Source organism: Necator americanus, chromosome X (assembly GCF_031761385.1).
Source record: "Necator americanus strain Aroian chromosome X, whole genome shotgun sequence".
NCBI classification, from domain to species: domain Eukaryota; kingdom Metazoa; phylum Nematoda; class Chromadorea; order Rhabditida; family Ancylostomatidae; genus Necator; species Necator americanus.
In genome coordinates, this window is record NC_087376.1 from 16169463 (window position 1) to 16187099 (window position 17637).

At 42.2% G+C, this 17637-nt stretch overlaps 4 protein-coding genes across 5 annotated transcripts; 2 read left to right on the forward strand and 2 right to left on the reverse strand.

Annotated features, from left to right (window-relative positions):
- Positions 1 to 1705: 1705 nt before the first annotated feature.
- RB195_023485 (uncharacterized protein) lies at positions 1706 to 2281 on the forward strand (the record flags this gene model as incomplete). Its single annotated transcript, XM_064210940.1, has 1 exon — positions 1706 to 2281. One exon carries the CDS (start codon positions 1706 to 1708, stop codon positions 2279 to 2281), a length of 576 nt encoding a protein of 191 aa, XP_064066821.1.
- Positions 2282 to 7366: 5085 nt separating this feature from the next.
- RB195_023486 (uncharacterized protein) lies at positions 7367 to 9301 on the reverse strand (the record flags this gene model as incomplete). Its single annotated transcript, XM_064210941.1, has 6 exons — positions 7367 to 7486; positions 7651 to 7798; positions 7884 to 8081; positions 8166 to 8377; positions 8665 to 8784; positions 9098 to 9301. The coding sequence occupies 6 exons, from the start codon at positions 9299 to 9301 to the stop codon at positions 7367 to 7369; spliced, it is 1002 nt and encodes a 333-aa protein (XP_064066822.1).
- On the reverse strand, positions 7880 to 8149 carry RB195_023487 (uncharacterized protein; the record flags this gene model as incomplete). Its single annotated transcript, XM_064210942.1, has 1 exon — positions 7880 to 8149. The coding sequence occupies one exon, from the start codon at positions 8147 to 8149 to the stop codon at positions 7880 to 7882; it is 270 nt and encodes an 89-aa protein (XP_064066823.1).
- A 1972-nt stretch (positions 9302 to 11273) lies between the features above and the next one.
- Positions 11274 to 15232, forward strand: RB195_023488 (uncharacterized protein; the record flags this gene model as incomplete). Of its 2 annotated transcripts, XM_064210943.1 has the most annotated exons (3): positions 11274 to 11342; positions 14950 to 15084; positions 15170 to 15232. In XM_064210943.1, the coding sequence occupies 3 exons, from the start codon at positions 11274 to 11276 to the stop codon at positions 15230 to 15232; spliced, it is 267 nt and encodes an 88-aa protein (XP_064066824.1). The 2 variants fall into 2 exon arrangements, with proteins under 2 accessions (XP_064066824.1, XP_064066825.1); XM_064210944.1 differs by having other exon boundaries at positions 14950 to 15183.
- Positions 15233 to 17637: the final 2405 nt, after the last annotated feature.

Genomic DNA, 17637 nt, shown 5'->3' on the forward strand with positions numbered 1-17637 from the left:
CATTTCCATTTAGAAATTTCATATGGTTTCGCCTTCATTCACACATTCGAGGCTTGTTTCGTGAATGTACATTTTTTTCCTGTTTTCTGTCTTCTTTACGCTCGATGTTAATTTTTTTTTTGCGACAGTGGTGAAAGCGGGCGGGATATAAGTAGATAAATAAATAAATAAGTAAGTGTATAGAGGATAGACGATGAGGTGTCTGGCGTTAGTCAAATCCACTACGTTCACTTCAATGCAGAATCGCTTGAGGTTTACGAACGCGTAACTGGCCTATGCAGTGACTTGCAGGGGTGTCAATGTTAATATTCTATCAGATAAGTCTAGTAAAAAATTTGTCGATCGCGTGGCAAGGAACGTTTGGCTGGCACTAGGGCGGATTCAAACCTCCGATCGACCGTACAAACACAGCGGAACCTCTTACTGACTGCGCTACACCCACAATCGCATTCCTAAGAATTGTTATTTGGGCGCTATGAGAACTCCTACACAAAGCCCGTCGAATACAGGGTGATGATAGCTAAAGCAGAAATCGCCGAAATCGGAATCGGGGACATTCTAACAAACTTTGATCAAGACTCACAAGCAAATCTTACTTCACTGAGCACGAATATGACGAGGATTGCACAACTTTGTTCCGAGTGGATCCCTTTGGTTGTATACTGTCAGCCTTGCCGAAACTACAAACTGAGATAAATGTTGATGCTTTAGTGCAATCTAGTCATCTCCGAGGTAATAAGAAATCTCATTTACCATAATTCTGTCATCATGGTATGCGTAATTTGTCCGACATACGTATGGTTTGCTCTAACCTATACCTGTAAACCTGTTTTTTTCCTGTGTTGGTTAGCTCGAAAAGTGAAACTCAAAATCCATACAAAACTTTTCATTTAAATAATAATAATAATAAGGAGAATTCTCATGAAAGAGACAAGTGGCTATAACCTCTTGACCGATTTGAAGTTGATGTTTGCAAATAAAATCAGTAACAACATAGTTTGCATTCTCGTGCTTCCCCTGTTTTGGCTTCTTTTTGACAAAGTTTCTGCATTTCAGATCCGGATCCTTTCTGGTGTCGAATCGTCCGACAGTTAGTTCTGGCTCTTTTCGTTGATGAAGACGCAGTTCTTGGCCCAATGCGATCCTCCACACCGGAAGCACGACGAAGGCGTTTTCCTTACTGATGCTTTTTAGTAACGACGACGTTTATTGCGACAAAGGTTGTTACCCAATAAAGAGCGAGTTACTGCCGAAATTCAGAAATTTTTTTCTTCGTCTGGAATTTGTAAAATAAAGGAGATCATGCGGTCAAGATTTGTTGATGAAAAGATACCTGACATATGGAGTTACGCTGACACCATTCCGTTGCACAAGAGGTCATCAGATCCCGTCTTCCAAGGACGTCAACAAGCTAAATGCTTTCCTCGGTCCGATCAACTTCCACGTTGCATTCGTAGAGAATCTGCAGTCCTCGCTCTTATATCTCAAATCGGTCTCCACATGTACTCCGAACCTAGCCTACCAATTATATTTGCGGCAGACGTCTCCAACTCTGAGATTGGAGGAGAGTCAATTCGTTCCCAAAACTGGTTATACATTTTGCGATGAAAGTATAAGCACACCTCATTTATGGCATCATAATTTCGTTTTTGCGCCTCGGTAGGGTTCTTGAGGGGTTTTATAGACGTACTGTATCCGTAGGGTCATGGTTACTAGGGATCATGGATATACATTATCTGCAAAAGCCATGGTGGAAGCATCTGCATACCGCACCTCAATAGTTGCACAAACGCGGAACGACGAAATCCGCGGTCGCACGATCTCTCAGTTTGACCCGGGGAAAGTTCGGGCAGATCATCAACAAGTTTTAAAAGTTTGGCACGATCGAGGACCGCCCAAGGTCAGAAAAACCTCTATTGTGATGGCGAACCGACTTGTGGACCCCGAACCGATAAGCAATAGCCTGAAGGAATGTCGTGCCCTAGATGCTTGGACGTGCTCTGAAGAGCACCTTAGGACGGCGTTTTCCGACAAGAAAGTTTTCACTGTTGAGGACGCTTTCATTGGACAAAACCATCACGTACTTTCTAGGATATCCCGAAAAGCTAACAGGAGAGGTAGAATCGTAAATCGAGCAGCCCACGCAGCTCAGGTCATGGTTTGGGCGGCTGCCTGTGCCATCGGCAAGACTCCGCTGGTGTTCGTCGAGCCAGGGACAAAAATCGGCAAGGAGTACTATCTCAAAATCATTCTCGAGAACGAGCTGCTGCCTTGGCCTTAATCTCACTTTGGTAGTTACCCTTCGACATATCAGAAAGACAGCCCACAAAGGCAAAATCGGTCAGCAGTGATTCCGACACCATCTACCGGACTTCATCGTAACCGATGAAGACTGCACGGCCTTCTCCACGGATTTCAACCCTTTGCACTATGCCTTATGGAATTATCTGGAGTGGAAGGCTTTTGCTACTCCTCTTTCCAACAGAGTCAGTGAAGACTGCCCTTTGTTGGGAATAGGAGGAAATCGTCGTTGATTATCTTCGTCTAGTGATCGAGTCGTTTCCGAAGCGGCTGAGCGCCGTTTTGGCATACCGAGGAGGCCGTATTGAAAAATGAAGATACGGTGCTGTTGTAAATCGTTTAAAGATTTCCTTATAAGTTCCTCACTCTGCTCGAGCCACTATGATCCGATAAAATTTCTAGAATACTGTGTACTTATAATTTCCTCGCATCCTGTAAGCACTCATTTCTGTCTTCAGAACCACGAAAGGAAATCCTCTGCACAGCGCAGTCGTCTTCAATAATGGGCGACGGTGCTGCCTCAGAACTTTAACTGACAGTAGTAATCGCGTCACAGTCGTCGGAATCAGAGGACTACCTAATAGCCACAGTGTACATCGAGATCAACGCCGAATCTAAGGACAATTATAACCATTTTTCTATCTTCTCCAATCCATCGGGAACTCCACAATTATAGATCTTCATCTCAGCAAAGTGATTGACTGCTAACTGATTAACTAATAACTGTTAACGATTGTTTGTTGACTAATAGTCGTATCATGGCTGCGAAGTCACTCTAGCACTGTGCGCTCTCGTCTCATCCCCACTGCGCACTCCGAAAACTTATCCAGAACCAACAACAGTGGAGGTGCTAGCTCACTTTTATGTCTACTAGCCGATATCGACTTGTCCGGAACTGCTCTAGATATGCAATAGTAACTAAGTATAGACATTTGTCCGTAGTAGGGTCGACTTCAAGCGGCATCGCATGTGCCAAAGTCTATGTTCAATAAGTCGGACCTGGTTAATCCTCTCCAAAACGTTGTATATAACACGCAGCAAACAGTACGAAGAGAGAGCCCTCGATAGTTCCAAATGTCCGTGATGGATGACTTGTTGTGGAGAGAATTATGACAGTGTGTCTCCATGAGTCAGGTATCCTTTCGTGTATCGACATTGAGCAGATGATAATTATTGTCTTACGAATCCCAGACGGATCCCAGAATTCCAAAGGATATTTTAGCATTTCTGTGCTAATTCCGTCGTCTCCACCACATTCATCATTCTTATTCATGTTTAAGATACGGACTCGGCAAGGTCTTGAACTGATCCCTCCAAATTGAAAGGGCTGCTCAACCGACAACCACTGCATTGGCAATGGTAAGGACTGAAGAACATTATTTCGTATTGCAGCTATACTGTTTTAGTAAAGCTTAGGCTTTCCGTAGATTCTTGTCGTCCTTACGCCTTTTCAAACCATTTTGCCTTCAAACTCTTGACGTCCAATCGTCATCGCGGTCTTGTTGCAGTTGACGACGTAACATCCTTCTCAGACGCTTTTTCCGGCAGAAATGACCAAAGCTGCGGGCGACAAATGCAGAATTGTACGCGAATCATTTCTCTTCAAATAAAGGATAAAAGGAAAAAGTGTCTGGCGTGGATCAATCCGCTTGGGTTGCGCCACCACGTTCACTTCAATTTAAAATTGTTTGAGGTTTACGAACGTGTAACTGGCCTATACAATGACATGCAGGGCTAGCTAACGTGTCAAGTCCGTGTTTTATCTTCGCAGACTACTCTCTTACCACATTATCAACTCTGGAGGGATGAAGGGCTCGGTAAGCGACCAGAGCGGATCCGAACCTCCGATCGACCGTGCAAACATCGGAACCTCTTACCGACTGCGCTGCACCCGCCCCCGCTATATGTAAAGACAAAATCCTTTCACGGCATTAGAACCGGGATCATCTCTCTTGCAGCATCTTGGATGCACTTGGTAGAGGAATCCGCCAGATTCTGCTGGACGACCGCACCTTTCTACAATAATGCGCCATCTAACTGTACACTTTATGTAGCTCGTACGTTTCCAATGCGTGCACTAAAATGCCTGCCTAGTGAAAGCAGGGCTACTATGAGCAGGTACCAATCACGCATGTATACGTGCTCCGTACTACCAGTGTTAAACCCATATCCCCACTGGAGAGAATATTCGCAACGCGCCGTTGCTGTCCTGTTCGTTTCAAGACGGATTCATCGAAGAAGTCATATCCATGACAATTTGAAGGGAAGGGCGCTGTAGTGCATCGCAGATTTTACCATACTCCTTGTCATACTATATCCTTCTGAATTTCCAAACCCCGCCTTAGCAAAATCTCGCGACATGTTATAGAAGCCGGTGCAATTGTTTCCGTAGAGACCGTTTCGCAACTCAAAATTAATTGGAGGCAGCACACCACGAATCTGACATAGTGCGGGAATCCGCGGGAAAAGCCAGACCAGGGTTGCAGATTACTGGATCCGTTCCTCTCATATCGTCCTAATCGTCGTTAAAAAGGATTAGAGCGGTCCTCAATAAGAATGCAGAAACGTTGCAAAATGTTTTTTATCTTGCACTGCATTTTATCACTCACTTGTTGTTAATAACTACTTTCAAGCTTGACGGATGAAAACATTAATAAATCGCAAGGAAAACTGAGAACCTAGAAACTAAAACAGCTGATGTAAAAGGTGTTGGAAATGAATCAAAGCCAACCAATCGCTATTTTAAGTCCCATGGATACAAATGAGAAGGATGATATCTTATCTCTGAACAGTTTCATATACAAGTCTAAAGTTTCTTCTTTCTAAACAGTTCACTTTTATTGGAACTCTTTCCGAAAGCATGCAAATTATCCAAAACTTCATTTAAATCTGATCCATTTTTTGAATTCAATAATTTTCCGTAAGAGAAATCGCTGAAATTGCATTGCTGGTAGATTTAGATGATTATATCTCAAGAGTTAACGTGATATTTACTAGATTGAGTTCTAAGCGGAAATTTAAAAGATACAGAGTTACGTAAAATCCACAAAATTTGGCCTGAAAAAGTGGTCTAATATCATATTACTAATATTAATGCAATTTTTAATGTGGATTTCCTAACCATATTGGTTTCACTTTTAAAAGAGTAACCGGATTAGGAGAAAACTAATTCACCCAACAACGACGTATCACTATATCTATCATTTTTTAAAAATAGAAGAAGCTACTAAATGCTTGCAGGTGAGATGTGCATCTAAGTACATATTAGCCTCCAAAACACTGCACGCTCTTCTCACCAGTAATGAGGAATCATTCCGACTGGTTCAACTCTTCGAGGAATTCCGACAAACAATTAAACACAAGCCCTCACGCTTTACAACGGCGCCACCATGTTTTTATACCCGCAGTGTACACTGGTTTGTTGCACAGAGGATATCGCCAGTCGAATGCTTCCCACAATATCCGGCTAGTCTTAGCCTCAGAAATGCCTGCTCTTCCAGTGCTATCCACTACTTCAATTTTGTATGTCCCTTGAACTCTACAAACACTTAAAAAGAACATATACAAGAGTTTCTGTCCTTTGTACCAACGTCACTTCTTGTTTTCTCTGCGTATTTGTGTTTATCATCCATTACGAGCAAGTAGACTTCTCCAAATATTATGAAGGCTTACAAAGTGTATGCAATTACTTTTATCAATTTTACTGGTACGAAAGCTTGTTTTCTAAACTTCTCCAAGCTTTCTTTAATTGCGAATTATTTAGGCAAGCCATTTACGTGAGTTTCTACATGGAATTTATTTTAAAACTGTGGCGCTTACATCTTTTCTGGGTGACGGGGCAAAGGCTAGTTTTAGTTAGAATTGTTTAGGATAGTTCCTATTCTAATTTAGCTACTACTTCTACCAGTTCTTCCCTTTACCATCAAAATATAAACTGAGGTAGATGACGGAAAACGAGAAAGAAAAGGATAAAGGATATAAGGATAAAGTGTCTGGCGCTAATCAATCCGCGTTCTGGCGGATGCGCATCCCACACGACTTCAATTCAGAATCGTTTGAGGTTTACGAACGTGTAACTGGCCTATACAGTGAATTGCGGGGGCTAGCCATAGTGTCAAGTCAGTGATTTATCCTCCCAGACAAGTCTGTTACCAATTCCTACGGGGGATGAAAGGCTTGGCGAGCACTTGGGCGCATTTGAGCCTCCAATCGATTGTGCAGTAACCTATAACCGACTGCGCTACACCCGCCCTGTAAAAGAAAAGAACAATAAAAAATTTTTTTATGAAACAGCCACTATCCGCACTATTATCTTTGAACTTTAAGATCAAATTTCAATCCTAAGTTGAGTTGACAAGATTTCCAGTGCGAGTGAAATTAGTCAGATCTACAACTTTCATGCAACGTTGTAGCCTGGCTTTGTCATGAACGGCGACAGAAGACTGGGAATTGTCCTGCGGTTACCCAGTAATAAGTAATTCTCAAACCTAACAAAACATTAGGAAACAACAGTCGTTCCTGATAAATGGTTTTCCTGGAAGAAAAGTATCTAGTCACAATTGAATAATCTGAAGAGGCGAAGTCTTGCAATATAAGGTGCTAGTTCTTGAGAATAGTCAAGATGAGTGACAGATGGTTGATATATATATATATATATATATATATATATATATATATATATACTTGACTTAATCGCCGGGCTGATGTCATCGCCTGACGCGATTACCCGCATCTTCGCCGAGGTGTGCCGTCCTTAAGCATAACTCTGCCCAACCTTCTCGATCTTCTGCGAGAGCTCCATTCTCAATCCATTCGTCGCTATTCCATATTCTGCGAAACCTTACGTCTCGAACGTTACGTTACCTTACTATAGGTTGTCCGTCCACCCTGATTCCCGTTCAAGGTCTCGAAGAGATCCACATCTGCTAGGATTTATTAGGGTGTAGACGAGTTCATAGGCTGCAGCTAGCTTCGATACAAGGCTGACAACATGATGAAGTTTCGTACTACTTTCTGCGAATATAACAGCATCGTCAGCGTACTCGAGGTCAGTCAAGGAGCACCCTCATGGTGCTAAGACAATGTCGGCAGGACACTGGTCGACTGTTCTTCGCATAATGTCGTCAGTGGCGAAAGTGAACAGGAAGGGTCCTGCCATTGCCCCTTGTCTTACTCCAATTACCACCTCAAACGGTGTTGTAAATTCGGCTGGTGTTCGAACTGTTGTTCGTTGATTCATGTTATCAAGCAAGCGAACGAACTTTCCTCATACATACAGAGCGGAGCGCGTTGAGAAGACGGCCTTGGTGAGGAGAGTCGAACGCGGCTTCACAGTCCAGAAATGCTAACTGCATTGGCTTTGAATACCGCTGCCAGATTTCTCCTGACGATGAACACCTGGTCAATCGTAGATCGGCCAGGACGAAAGCCAGCTTGCTCGTCGCGCGTCGTTTCTTCACGATGTTTAATGAGTCGGTCCAGGAATGCGGAATGCGCTCTAATACTTTGCACATAACACGCAGCAAAGAGATTCCTCGATAATTTTTTAATTTTTCATTTCGAGATTCATTTTTTGAACTCACACTAGAACCTTCGACTCGATCGGTGGCTCCTCGTTAACGACATATTTCGGCCTATGAACGTACTCGAGTTCAGGAGCTGACGGTGCTTGCCGGCTCAGCAAGGTTTTGAAGTGTTCCCTCCAAATTGGAAGCGTTGCTTCACCAATAGCTACTCCATTAGCAGCGTTGAGGACAGGAGAACATCTTCTCATTTTGCCGCTATAATGTTTTAGTAAAGCACAGGCTTTCTGCGGGTTCTTGTCCTCCCACGTCTTTTCAAACTCCATCGCTCTTAAAGTCTACTCTTTATCGTGGTCTTCTTGCAGTTGACGATGCAACTTTCTTCTAAGACGCTTTTCCTGGTTGAAGTCACCAGTGCTGCGCGCGACATATACAGAATTGCACGTGGATTTTGTTTTCGCAGATGCAAAGGCAAGCTTCTTTTTCGGCTCTATAACCGGGTGCGTCTTCTTTGCCGCGTCCTGAATTTGCTTTTCGCAAAGCTTCTTCCTGGTCTGCACTCGAACATGAGTAGACACACGCTAACGTAATTTCGTTCTGCACTATTCGTCTTTCAGACGTGCCATGTCGAATTTCGGTTAGAGAGGAACTCCTCGGTTTCTCTTGTGGGACCTATCTTGAAGCTGAGAAGAACTGGACGGTGATCAACGCGACGTCCCAAACAGCTCTAGATTTTCGGATACCTGACTGAGGAATGTTCCTCGTCAGAACGTAGTCGAGCTGAAGCTTAAGAGTCCTCATCTTCCGCTTGCGCTGCTCTTCATGCGTTAAAAAGGTTGACCTCTGCCACGTGAGCTGATGGCGTCGATGATTCCTCGTAAACGTGGAAGGAAGCGGAAGCGATGATGAAGCCCGTCTGTTCGCACAAGTCGACCAGACGGTCACCGTTGTCCGACGTGCGCTGGATAATACCATTTTCCTAGCACATCAGATTGCTGTTCGAGTCCCACATTGTCGCATCGACGCATTTGTGTCGATTCCGATAATGACCACCGGCTGGCTTGGTATTTTAAACGTCAACACATTGGGTTCATCCTAGAAGGCGTCCCTGCTGTTTTCCTCAGCCGTTTCCGTAGGTGTTCGGTACTCACGATCCAGAGTTTACGTCCTCAGCAATCCCGCAGTCGTACAAATGCGCATCTAGTCGACGTTGAGCCAAATTTCTACATCAGGTTGTTGTAGTCGTTCCTCACTGCTATCGCGCAGCCACCTACTTTGTTCTCATCAGCATCGCCGCAGTATATGGTGTAATTTTCGATGCTGACGACGGGCCGATCTCTAATGCGTGTTTCCTGCAGTGCAGCAAAAGGCACACAGAAATATTGCAGAAGCCTACCCAGGGTGGCTTGTTTGTGTTCACTCGATAGTGTTCGACAGTTCAGCGTGACAAAACGAATGGTTGTTGCCAAAGATTCCATGCTCACTTCAGGCAGTTGAACTTTTAGGTTATGGGCTTTAGCGATGTGATGGACGACAGCACCCTTGTGGAATGTATGGGAATCTTTCGCCATATAATAAAGGATAAAGTTTCTGGCGTTAATCAATCCGCTTGGGATGCACCCCCACATTCACTTCAATTCAGAATCGTTTGAGGTTTTACGGGCCTGGCCCATACAATGACTTGCGGTGGTTAGCCGATGTGAACCTCCGATCGCCTTTATCCTCCCAGACAAGTATGGTACTTTGGTCTGGTCTTTATCGACCCCAGAGGAAAGAAAGGCTTGGAGAGCACTAGGGCGAATTCGAACCTCCGATCGATCGTACAGGAAACGGAACCTCTAACCGCCACACTAAACCCGCCCCTTTCACCTTTCAGTGCGGGTTATGTAGCTCGTACTTTCCCAATGCGTACACTCGAAAGTCTGATTGCATTTAGTAAAAACAGGGGCATCACTTGCAGGTAATAATCAGATTTGTGTGCATGGCCCCAAAACATCACAACAAATAATGTAAACACCAAAGTTGTAACTTTAGCTGCAAAAAACAGAAATTCGTTTTGAGCTAGAATAGCAAGAGGTGAAGGCATCCTACAACAAATTATTCTCTTGTAGATTTTGTAGTAGAATAAATTTTATGCTTCTACAGTCGATTGTTGATGGAGCTAGGACATGTTTACTTTAGTCAATTTTTCAACGTCTTGAAAATTATGAAACTAATTAATGTTGTTAATGCTAATTATTTTGCAACATTTCATTTCATAAGAGTAATGATCAAATTTGTTTTCTCTACATCAGCACATTGGACTGCGTCGATTAATGGTGTTTGGCTGCCTTTTTCCAAAAAGATTTACTGTTCTCTGTATTGTACCTGCAAATGTCCTCGCCATCGATTCCTTTTTCATAGCTATCAATTTTATGTCAGTTTTACTTCTTAGTCGAATCATTCTGTAAACAGAAATTAATCTTAGCAACAGAAGCCGTACAAAGGAGATTGTAGTTGTTCGTCACCATTTGCAAGAGATCTTTCAGCTTATCAAGATGAGTTGCAGAAATTTGTCTTGATACAACAAGCTACAATTTAGGTAGTCCTTATTAAAATTTCTAATCTTCAAACTCTCTTGTTTTGTCTTCAAAAAAGAATCAAAAGTAGTTAGATCAACTTAGTCTGCGCATGTCAACCAGCCCACATGTTACAGATCAAACTATCAGTTTTTGATCTTTTGCCTCACTCTGAGACTCAGGACCTCTGGGCTCCTCTCTATTTACCCTATTCCTCGCCTGAGGCTTTTTTTGCTCTTACCCCTAATTAAGAGAGGATCTTTTGATCACATTTATGTATGGTAGAGAAACAACAAAATATAACGACGATGATAAAACGATAATCCCTCCGATTGATTGATTGATTGATCCGATTCCATAAGATGTCAACTCGTGATGCTTATTTTTCCTTTTACCAAACGGGCATTTTGAAATACGAGAATGTAAATCAGTTTGAGTAGTATGGCTAGATAAGTGCTATCGTCGTCATGAAGAAGCCATAGCAGAACATTGTATAGCTTGTTGAGCTGTTGAGTACTTCCCGCGCTGCAGCGTTGAAATTGGTATATAACTGTTAAGCTTTTCGGCATAACGAGTTCTTCACAGTATTTAAAAAGTGGTCTTCTGCAGATCTATTCATTCATTACTTCATTTACACATCCAAACGCATCAAGCAAAAGTAAGTATAATATACTTTCTGTAGGAGTAACATTGTACAGTGATTCTTCCCAATTATGACAAAAAGAGGGCGGAGTTCAAAGGAAACAGTGTGCTCACAGTGTGTTGACACAACTTTTACAGTAATAACTATATACTGTGTATCAAATTCTTAAATGTGATTTTCGTTGTGGCATTTCAGTGCTTAATAACCCTAATAAACTACCTTAATTATTTTAATTAAAATATTCCAGGCATGCCAGCACCAGTGATTTATGGAGACCCAAAGATTCGATCGACCGACACTGGTTCTGTATTCCTAGAGGTTAGAGGAGTGATCTTACTGAGTAGATTTAAAATGATGCACTGATATGAAATCTAAAATTTGAGGATAAATGCAGTGTATCATGTAATTGACATGATATAGAAATCTGATGGAAAACATACAGAAAAAACAGTGTGTAGATGACGAGTATGAGCGCTGCTACACCCAATTTCCCCCAGTAGCCCTGAAAAACGGCATGAGAAACCGCGTTAATTCCTACGAGGTAGGTTAGAATGCGCCACTGTTGTACACGCTCGGCATCTCTCAGCAGCCTATTTCTTGTTTTATCTGAATCGGCTGCTGAGGAGACCTCACTGATTATCGACCGCTCGCTTTTGGATACGGCACGTGTACTAGGCTACGCGTACCTACTTATCTCATAGGAAGGAGCGCTGTATTCACGGCGTTTTTTTAAACGATTACGGGAAATTGAATTAAAAGTTGATGTGAAGGGAAATCTTGGTGCATATAATAGGGCAGCATAAAACAAACGCGACTTTTTTTCTGATAGATCTTTCTATCTCAATTTATATTGCTAGGCTGATGCAGAAATAATGCGTGTTTTCCGTTGCCTTATCTTTACGACATATCTTTTCCATTCACACTCATCTTTGATACTAGAAGCCGTGTAGCTTTTAGTAGGTTTAATTCGTTGTGGTTATTAGTGCTGAAGTGATTTTGAACGAGAATCAGTATTTGGTCAGCACTAAAGCTTGGAAGATAATATGTCCGGCCAAGATTTTCACCATAACTTCTTCTACAAGCTCAAGCTGGAGATAATAGCGGAGACAGGTCGGAATATAAATGCTGTATGGGGTGAGGAAAGCACCACCGAATCTACGGTACGACGTTAGTTCCAAATGTTTCGTTGTGGCAATAGAAACCCAGAAGATAAGAAAGGTCGCGGCCACTCTTCTGAAGTTGACCACCTGCTGAAGCCAATCATCGAAGATGATCCGAGAGGTTGCCCAAAAACCAGGCGTTGACAATTCAACAGTCGTCCGCCATTTGGAAAAACTGGAAAGGTGAACAAGTTGGACAAGTGGGTGCCGCATGAACTGAGTGAGTTTCAAAGAACCGGCAGTTTTGAGATCTGCTTAGCGCTCCTGTTACGCAACAAGAACAATCCGCTTCTCGATCGTATTTTTACGTACGATGGAAAATAGATCCTTTACGACAACAGGAAGTGCCTTGCTAAAGGGTGTGGATAAAGCTCCCAAGCACATTTTGAAGCCGAAAATGCACTCAAAGAAGACCATGGTGACTGTGTGGTGGTGTGCTACGGGGGTAATCCACTACAGCTTCATAAAACCTGGTGAGACCACCACCGCAGAGAAGTACTGCAAAGAATTGGACAAAATGCACCAAAAACCCCAACTTCTTCACCCGATACTAGTGAACAGAAAAGACCCGATCCTCCTTCACGGCAATGCCCATTCAAACATTTCAAAGGTTACAACAATGGACTTAAACGACTGAGAAGACTCTGTCTCACCCATTCTATTCGCCAGACTTTCCGCCAAACAAATACCGCTTTTTCAAACATCTGGACAGCTGTCTAAGAGATAAGATCTTCCAGAAACAAGGTGATGGCGAGAACAACTTCGAGAAGTTCGTGGACTCCAAAACCACGGAATTTTATTCGGCGGTAATATGCAAACATGTATTCCGTTGGCAAAGATGCGTGGACTCCAGTGGTTCTTATTTCGATTTCTAGAGTTGATTTTGAGGCAAGTTATAGCGTTTCGAAGTGAATAAATGAAAACGCGCATTATTTTTGCATCAAACCTAATATTACACGCGTTCTGTGCCATAGATTGGATCTGTACTCTCCTAGAAATTGAACTGAGTAGTAAACTCCACTGGCAGTGTGCTGCTAGATCCTATTATTGTGACTTGAGTGAATCTGAGTGTTGTGTTCGCTACTAAGATCGCTCCAGATGTTCATAGTCACATTACGTGTAGCTGTTTTGAATTTGTAAAATCTTATATAAGTCCCATCTATAATTGGTGAGTTTGCTGCGCATTCCACGGGGAAAAATAACATATTTTTCACCATAATGTATTGAATATGGATTACCTGCGTTTAGGAAACATTAGGAAACAGGCTTTAACTTACTTGACCTAAAGGCATCACTGCACGAATCTGGCGTAGTGCGGGTTTCAGCTGGGTTATGCCTATACAGGGTCGTAGATTATGGAGAGAATGGTGATTCCGTCCTTTTCTTCATAATTGCTGTAAAAACGGTCCGGAAGATACGGCTTCGAGCGTTCCGGCGCGCTATTTCCTACAACGATTTAGATTGGAGCGCGCCAGCCTCGTACACACGCCGCATTTTCTAGGCCGTTTTTTACGGCAATTAGGAAATGGACAGAATCACCCTTCTTTCCGTACATAATCTACGACCCCGTATAGGAACTCTTGACCTCAAGTCCGTACCACCCGAGATTCGTGGGGTGGTGTCTTTAAAGGCAGCGCGTCATAAGAGTAACGATGTTGGGATCTTTCAATTTGGACAATATGGGGTGTGGGGTGTTGCTTACGAGTATGAGCATGTTCTCGTTCAATTCCTCCTGAGCCTCCTGAAAAACAGAGTAGGAGGCCGCTTGTGGGGCTTGTATGAGGATGGCACGTCATAAGAAGTTTCTCATCTCGTTTTTCGAGACGATTAGAAGAAATTGACACTCATATCCGTGATCTACACCCCAACCCTACTTTATTTATGATGTATTCCCATATAGTCAAATTCGCGATGCGCTGCATTTAACCGGCGGGCTTGTATTACTGCCTGACACAGTTGCTTGCATCTTCGCTGAGGCGCGTCGTTCTTGTATATAGTTCTGCCCGAACTCGACTTAGACCGGGAGTTTGCACAGAATCCGATCATTTGTCACTGTTCTATATCATGCGAGGCTTTGTGTCAGACGTGAACTGCCCAACTGAACGTGGACTCTACAGTAAAAAGCTGACTGCCCTCAGGTCGATAATAAACGACAGTTCTGCCTAAGGAAACGGAACATTATTAACGAGGATTCCATGCTCCTTCTAAGCATTGGAATAATTTGGGCTTGGGTTTTTTTTTGCTAAACGACAATATTTGGGCAACTCCCGCAATGTGACAGTCCAAGTTATGTAGCTCGTACGCTCCAAAGCGTTTATTCAGATGCCTGATTGCGTTTTGTGAAAGCGGTGCCACTGCGAGCTGGGAGCAGTCAGAACTGCATTGCAGATGCGAGCCGTTTAGGAAAATATTTAGTAATCTTTACGGTATTTCCAGTAATTATATCACTTAGAATAATCCTGAACCCAGTAAAAGTAACAGAGGGGATATTTAGATCTGCTAGTTTAGACCGAAGTCACCAAGTGGAAATGCCTATATTATTACTTAAAAAAAACAAGCTTTAGGATACTTTTTCTATTAGATTTTTTACAAATGCTAATGTGCTCCCTAATAATTAAAAAATGAAAAATATCGATTTAAAACTACTGTTACATATTCTTGAAATAAATCTGATTTTAATGGGTGATTCATGGAGCAAGTATTAATGTTCTTAGAGCATTTCTACATCTGTTTTTTTTAAATATTACTAAGACGACAGATTTGAGGTTGTCGTCACCGGTGCCGATCCATCGAAAACAAAATGGATGCTGAACGACAAGGAGCTGGAGCAGAACGAATGCTATGTCTTTGGGCACACCGACGAAGGAGGAAACAGAAATAAACTAACATGTGAAATTAAGGTTCTCGCCCTCGTTTCCGAAACGGCACCTCCTTCGACAACTCGTTTTATTTTTTTATTCTTTGGAAAAGCAGTGCCATATCAAGGTAATAGTAACTGAGAGCCAAAACATTGGCACGGAGAAGAAACCCCTTCACAAACAAAGCTGAAGGATACGGCGTTAATGATTATTCGTGACAATACACATTCATTTGAATGATCTACCAAAGTTCAAAAAGAGTTGAAGTGAGTACCACTACTCCCTTAACTGGCAGCACCCGCCGTAGCTTGATTGGCTTGGTAGTTTTATGGTTTCCATTTTTGCATTTTTTTTCATTTTTTTCTGACTCTTTATATTACATGCATACGTAGGCAAACTTTATCAATTGGCACAATTTAGGACGAAAAAAATGAAAGAACATCTGAAAATCTTACATTTTGCGACAATCGACATCTTCCGTTAACTTTCTTTCAGAAAGCCAGAAAAAGCGCTTGCTTACAACACTTGTTAGTCGCAGTTCGCTATCAGCTAGAAGCCACATATCGTTCGCACTATGCAAGTCCCAGTCGCATAGTCAGGAATGCTTGTAGATAGTTCCAGCTTGCGTAGAAAATCTTAGCCATGAATCAAAAGCAGCCGTATGCTTCTCCTCATATGTAGTTTGGTTCAACTTGCAAATTTTTGTTTCTGCTGTTTTCGGCTCATACCTTATATATGAAATTAATCATGTCCAGGCATATATGTATAAAATCGGAAGCGACTATTGAAGATGTTAAGGTGAAGATCAAATGTTACTGACCAAGGCGAGAAGGGGTGCCTCACTAAACGTCATTTTCAACATTGAATGAAAAATATTCGTTGCAGAATAGACTAACAAAGGAGCTTTTAAAGCTGGTGACCAGTTCAACAGAAAGAACCGGAATGTGACAACTACCTTCATTATTAGTTTTATTTTTGTTTTTTTTTTCCATTACGTCACTTTATTTCGAGATTCTTTATTGGCTCCCTCAACTCCAGGGTAGAATCAACGAGTTCGACTAGGACGATCGTAAGAACCAATACTCCAAATGAGAGACTTCTTTTTCTACGTTGGGCATTAGAAAATTGCCCAGTGCAGAGTACCACACTGGAGTTGACTACATCATCGAACTCAGAAGATGGTTTTGCTTGGTCACTGTAAATACTCTTTCAAATTACTACACGGCCTGGATAATCGTCTACATCGAAGAAGAATCTTGTTTTTGCAACAAAAAAAAATTACCACCAAGTTCACAAAGTGAATTCCGATAACCACTAGGTGAACTTCGACCTTTATTAATTTTAACCCATTCGTTTCGTTGGCCGGCATTTAGGAAAACACCTCAATTATTGACATCAATGAACATGATCAGTTCATAAAACATCTTCAGAACTGTACGAGGAAAACTAGAAGTTCGAAACCACAAAGAGGACCTCTCTCTATCTCGAAGCTCTAGAGACTCTTGATATATGGACCTGTTTGGACCGGAGACAGTCATAAAGTCACATTCTAAGCTCACCACAAAAGCTAGTGAAAGATGTAAAAAAAGAAAATCCCCAAGAAAGAAGAGTAGCAGTATTAGAAAGGAAGAGAGGTCGTTTGCTACTTTTGTGGCAACATCGTCACCCATAACACGAAGATGACTGTGAAACTCAGATGGAGCAATCTCTGCTCAACGAATGGTACTGAGAAACCTTTTTTTTTGCTTTGAATGGAGCAAGGAAACAAGAATGTTGACTGCGCTTTATATCGGCTAACGTTATTGTGTAGTCGCCTTCCTCAAATTCTGGAAAGTCAAAGACATATGCAGTGAATCTTCTTAAACACTTCATCATAACACAAATTATCATTCAACGAGAGAGTAGACTAAGAATCGGATCGGAAAGTAGCAGTGTAGCTGTGAAGCATAAGGACCACAGAGCAGTAAAATTATTCCACCAGTAATAAGTAGGGTGCCACTTGCATCTGGCATACAGTAGAATAGCAAATTCTTTGACACGCAGACCCTTTTTTTCTTTTTTTCATACAGCACATAGGTTCATAGGTAGCACCGCTCCATTTGATCTCTATTATGAAATCTATACATCAATGGATTCATGTGTGCGAGCACCATCGATTGGATACAGATAGAACTTTTGAGACCTACCAATAAAAAACTTTTTGAAAAAGTTACCTCACACTAGCAAAGTTGCGTCCAAGTTAATTGTGCTCCAAGAATACATAATTTTTGACGTTGATACATAGTTTGAAAAGTCAACTGATCAACACATATTCGCAGTTTACATAGTTGAACATTTTGCTGTTTCTAACAGCCATAATTTTATGGCTGTGAAGAATTTGAATGTTTGAATGAAGTAGTAATATATTTTAGCCCTATAAACGAGCGACACTGACTTGATTTAATCGGTGGGCTGATTTTATTGGCTGACGCGATTACCCGCATCTTCGCTGAGGTGTGCCGCCCTTGAACATAACTCTGCCCAACCTTCTCCATCTTCTGCGCGAGCTTGCACAGAATAAATCCATTCGTCGCTATTCCATATCCTGCGGATACT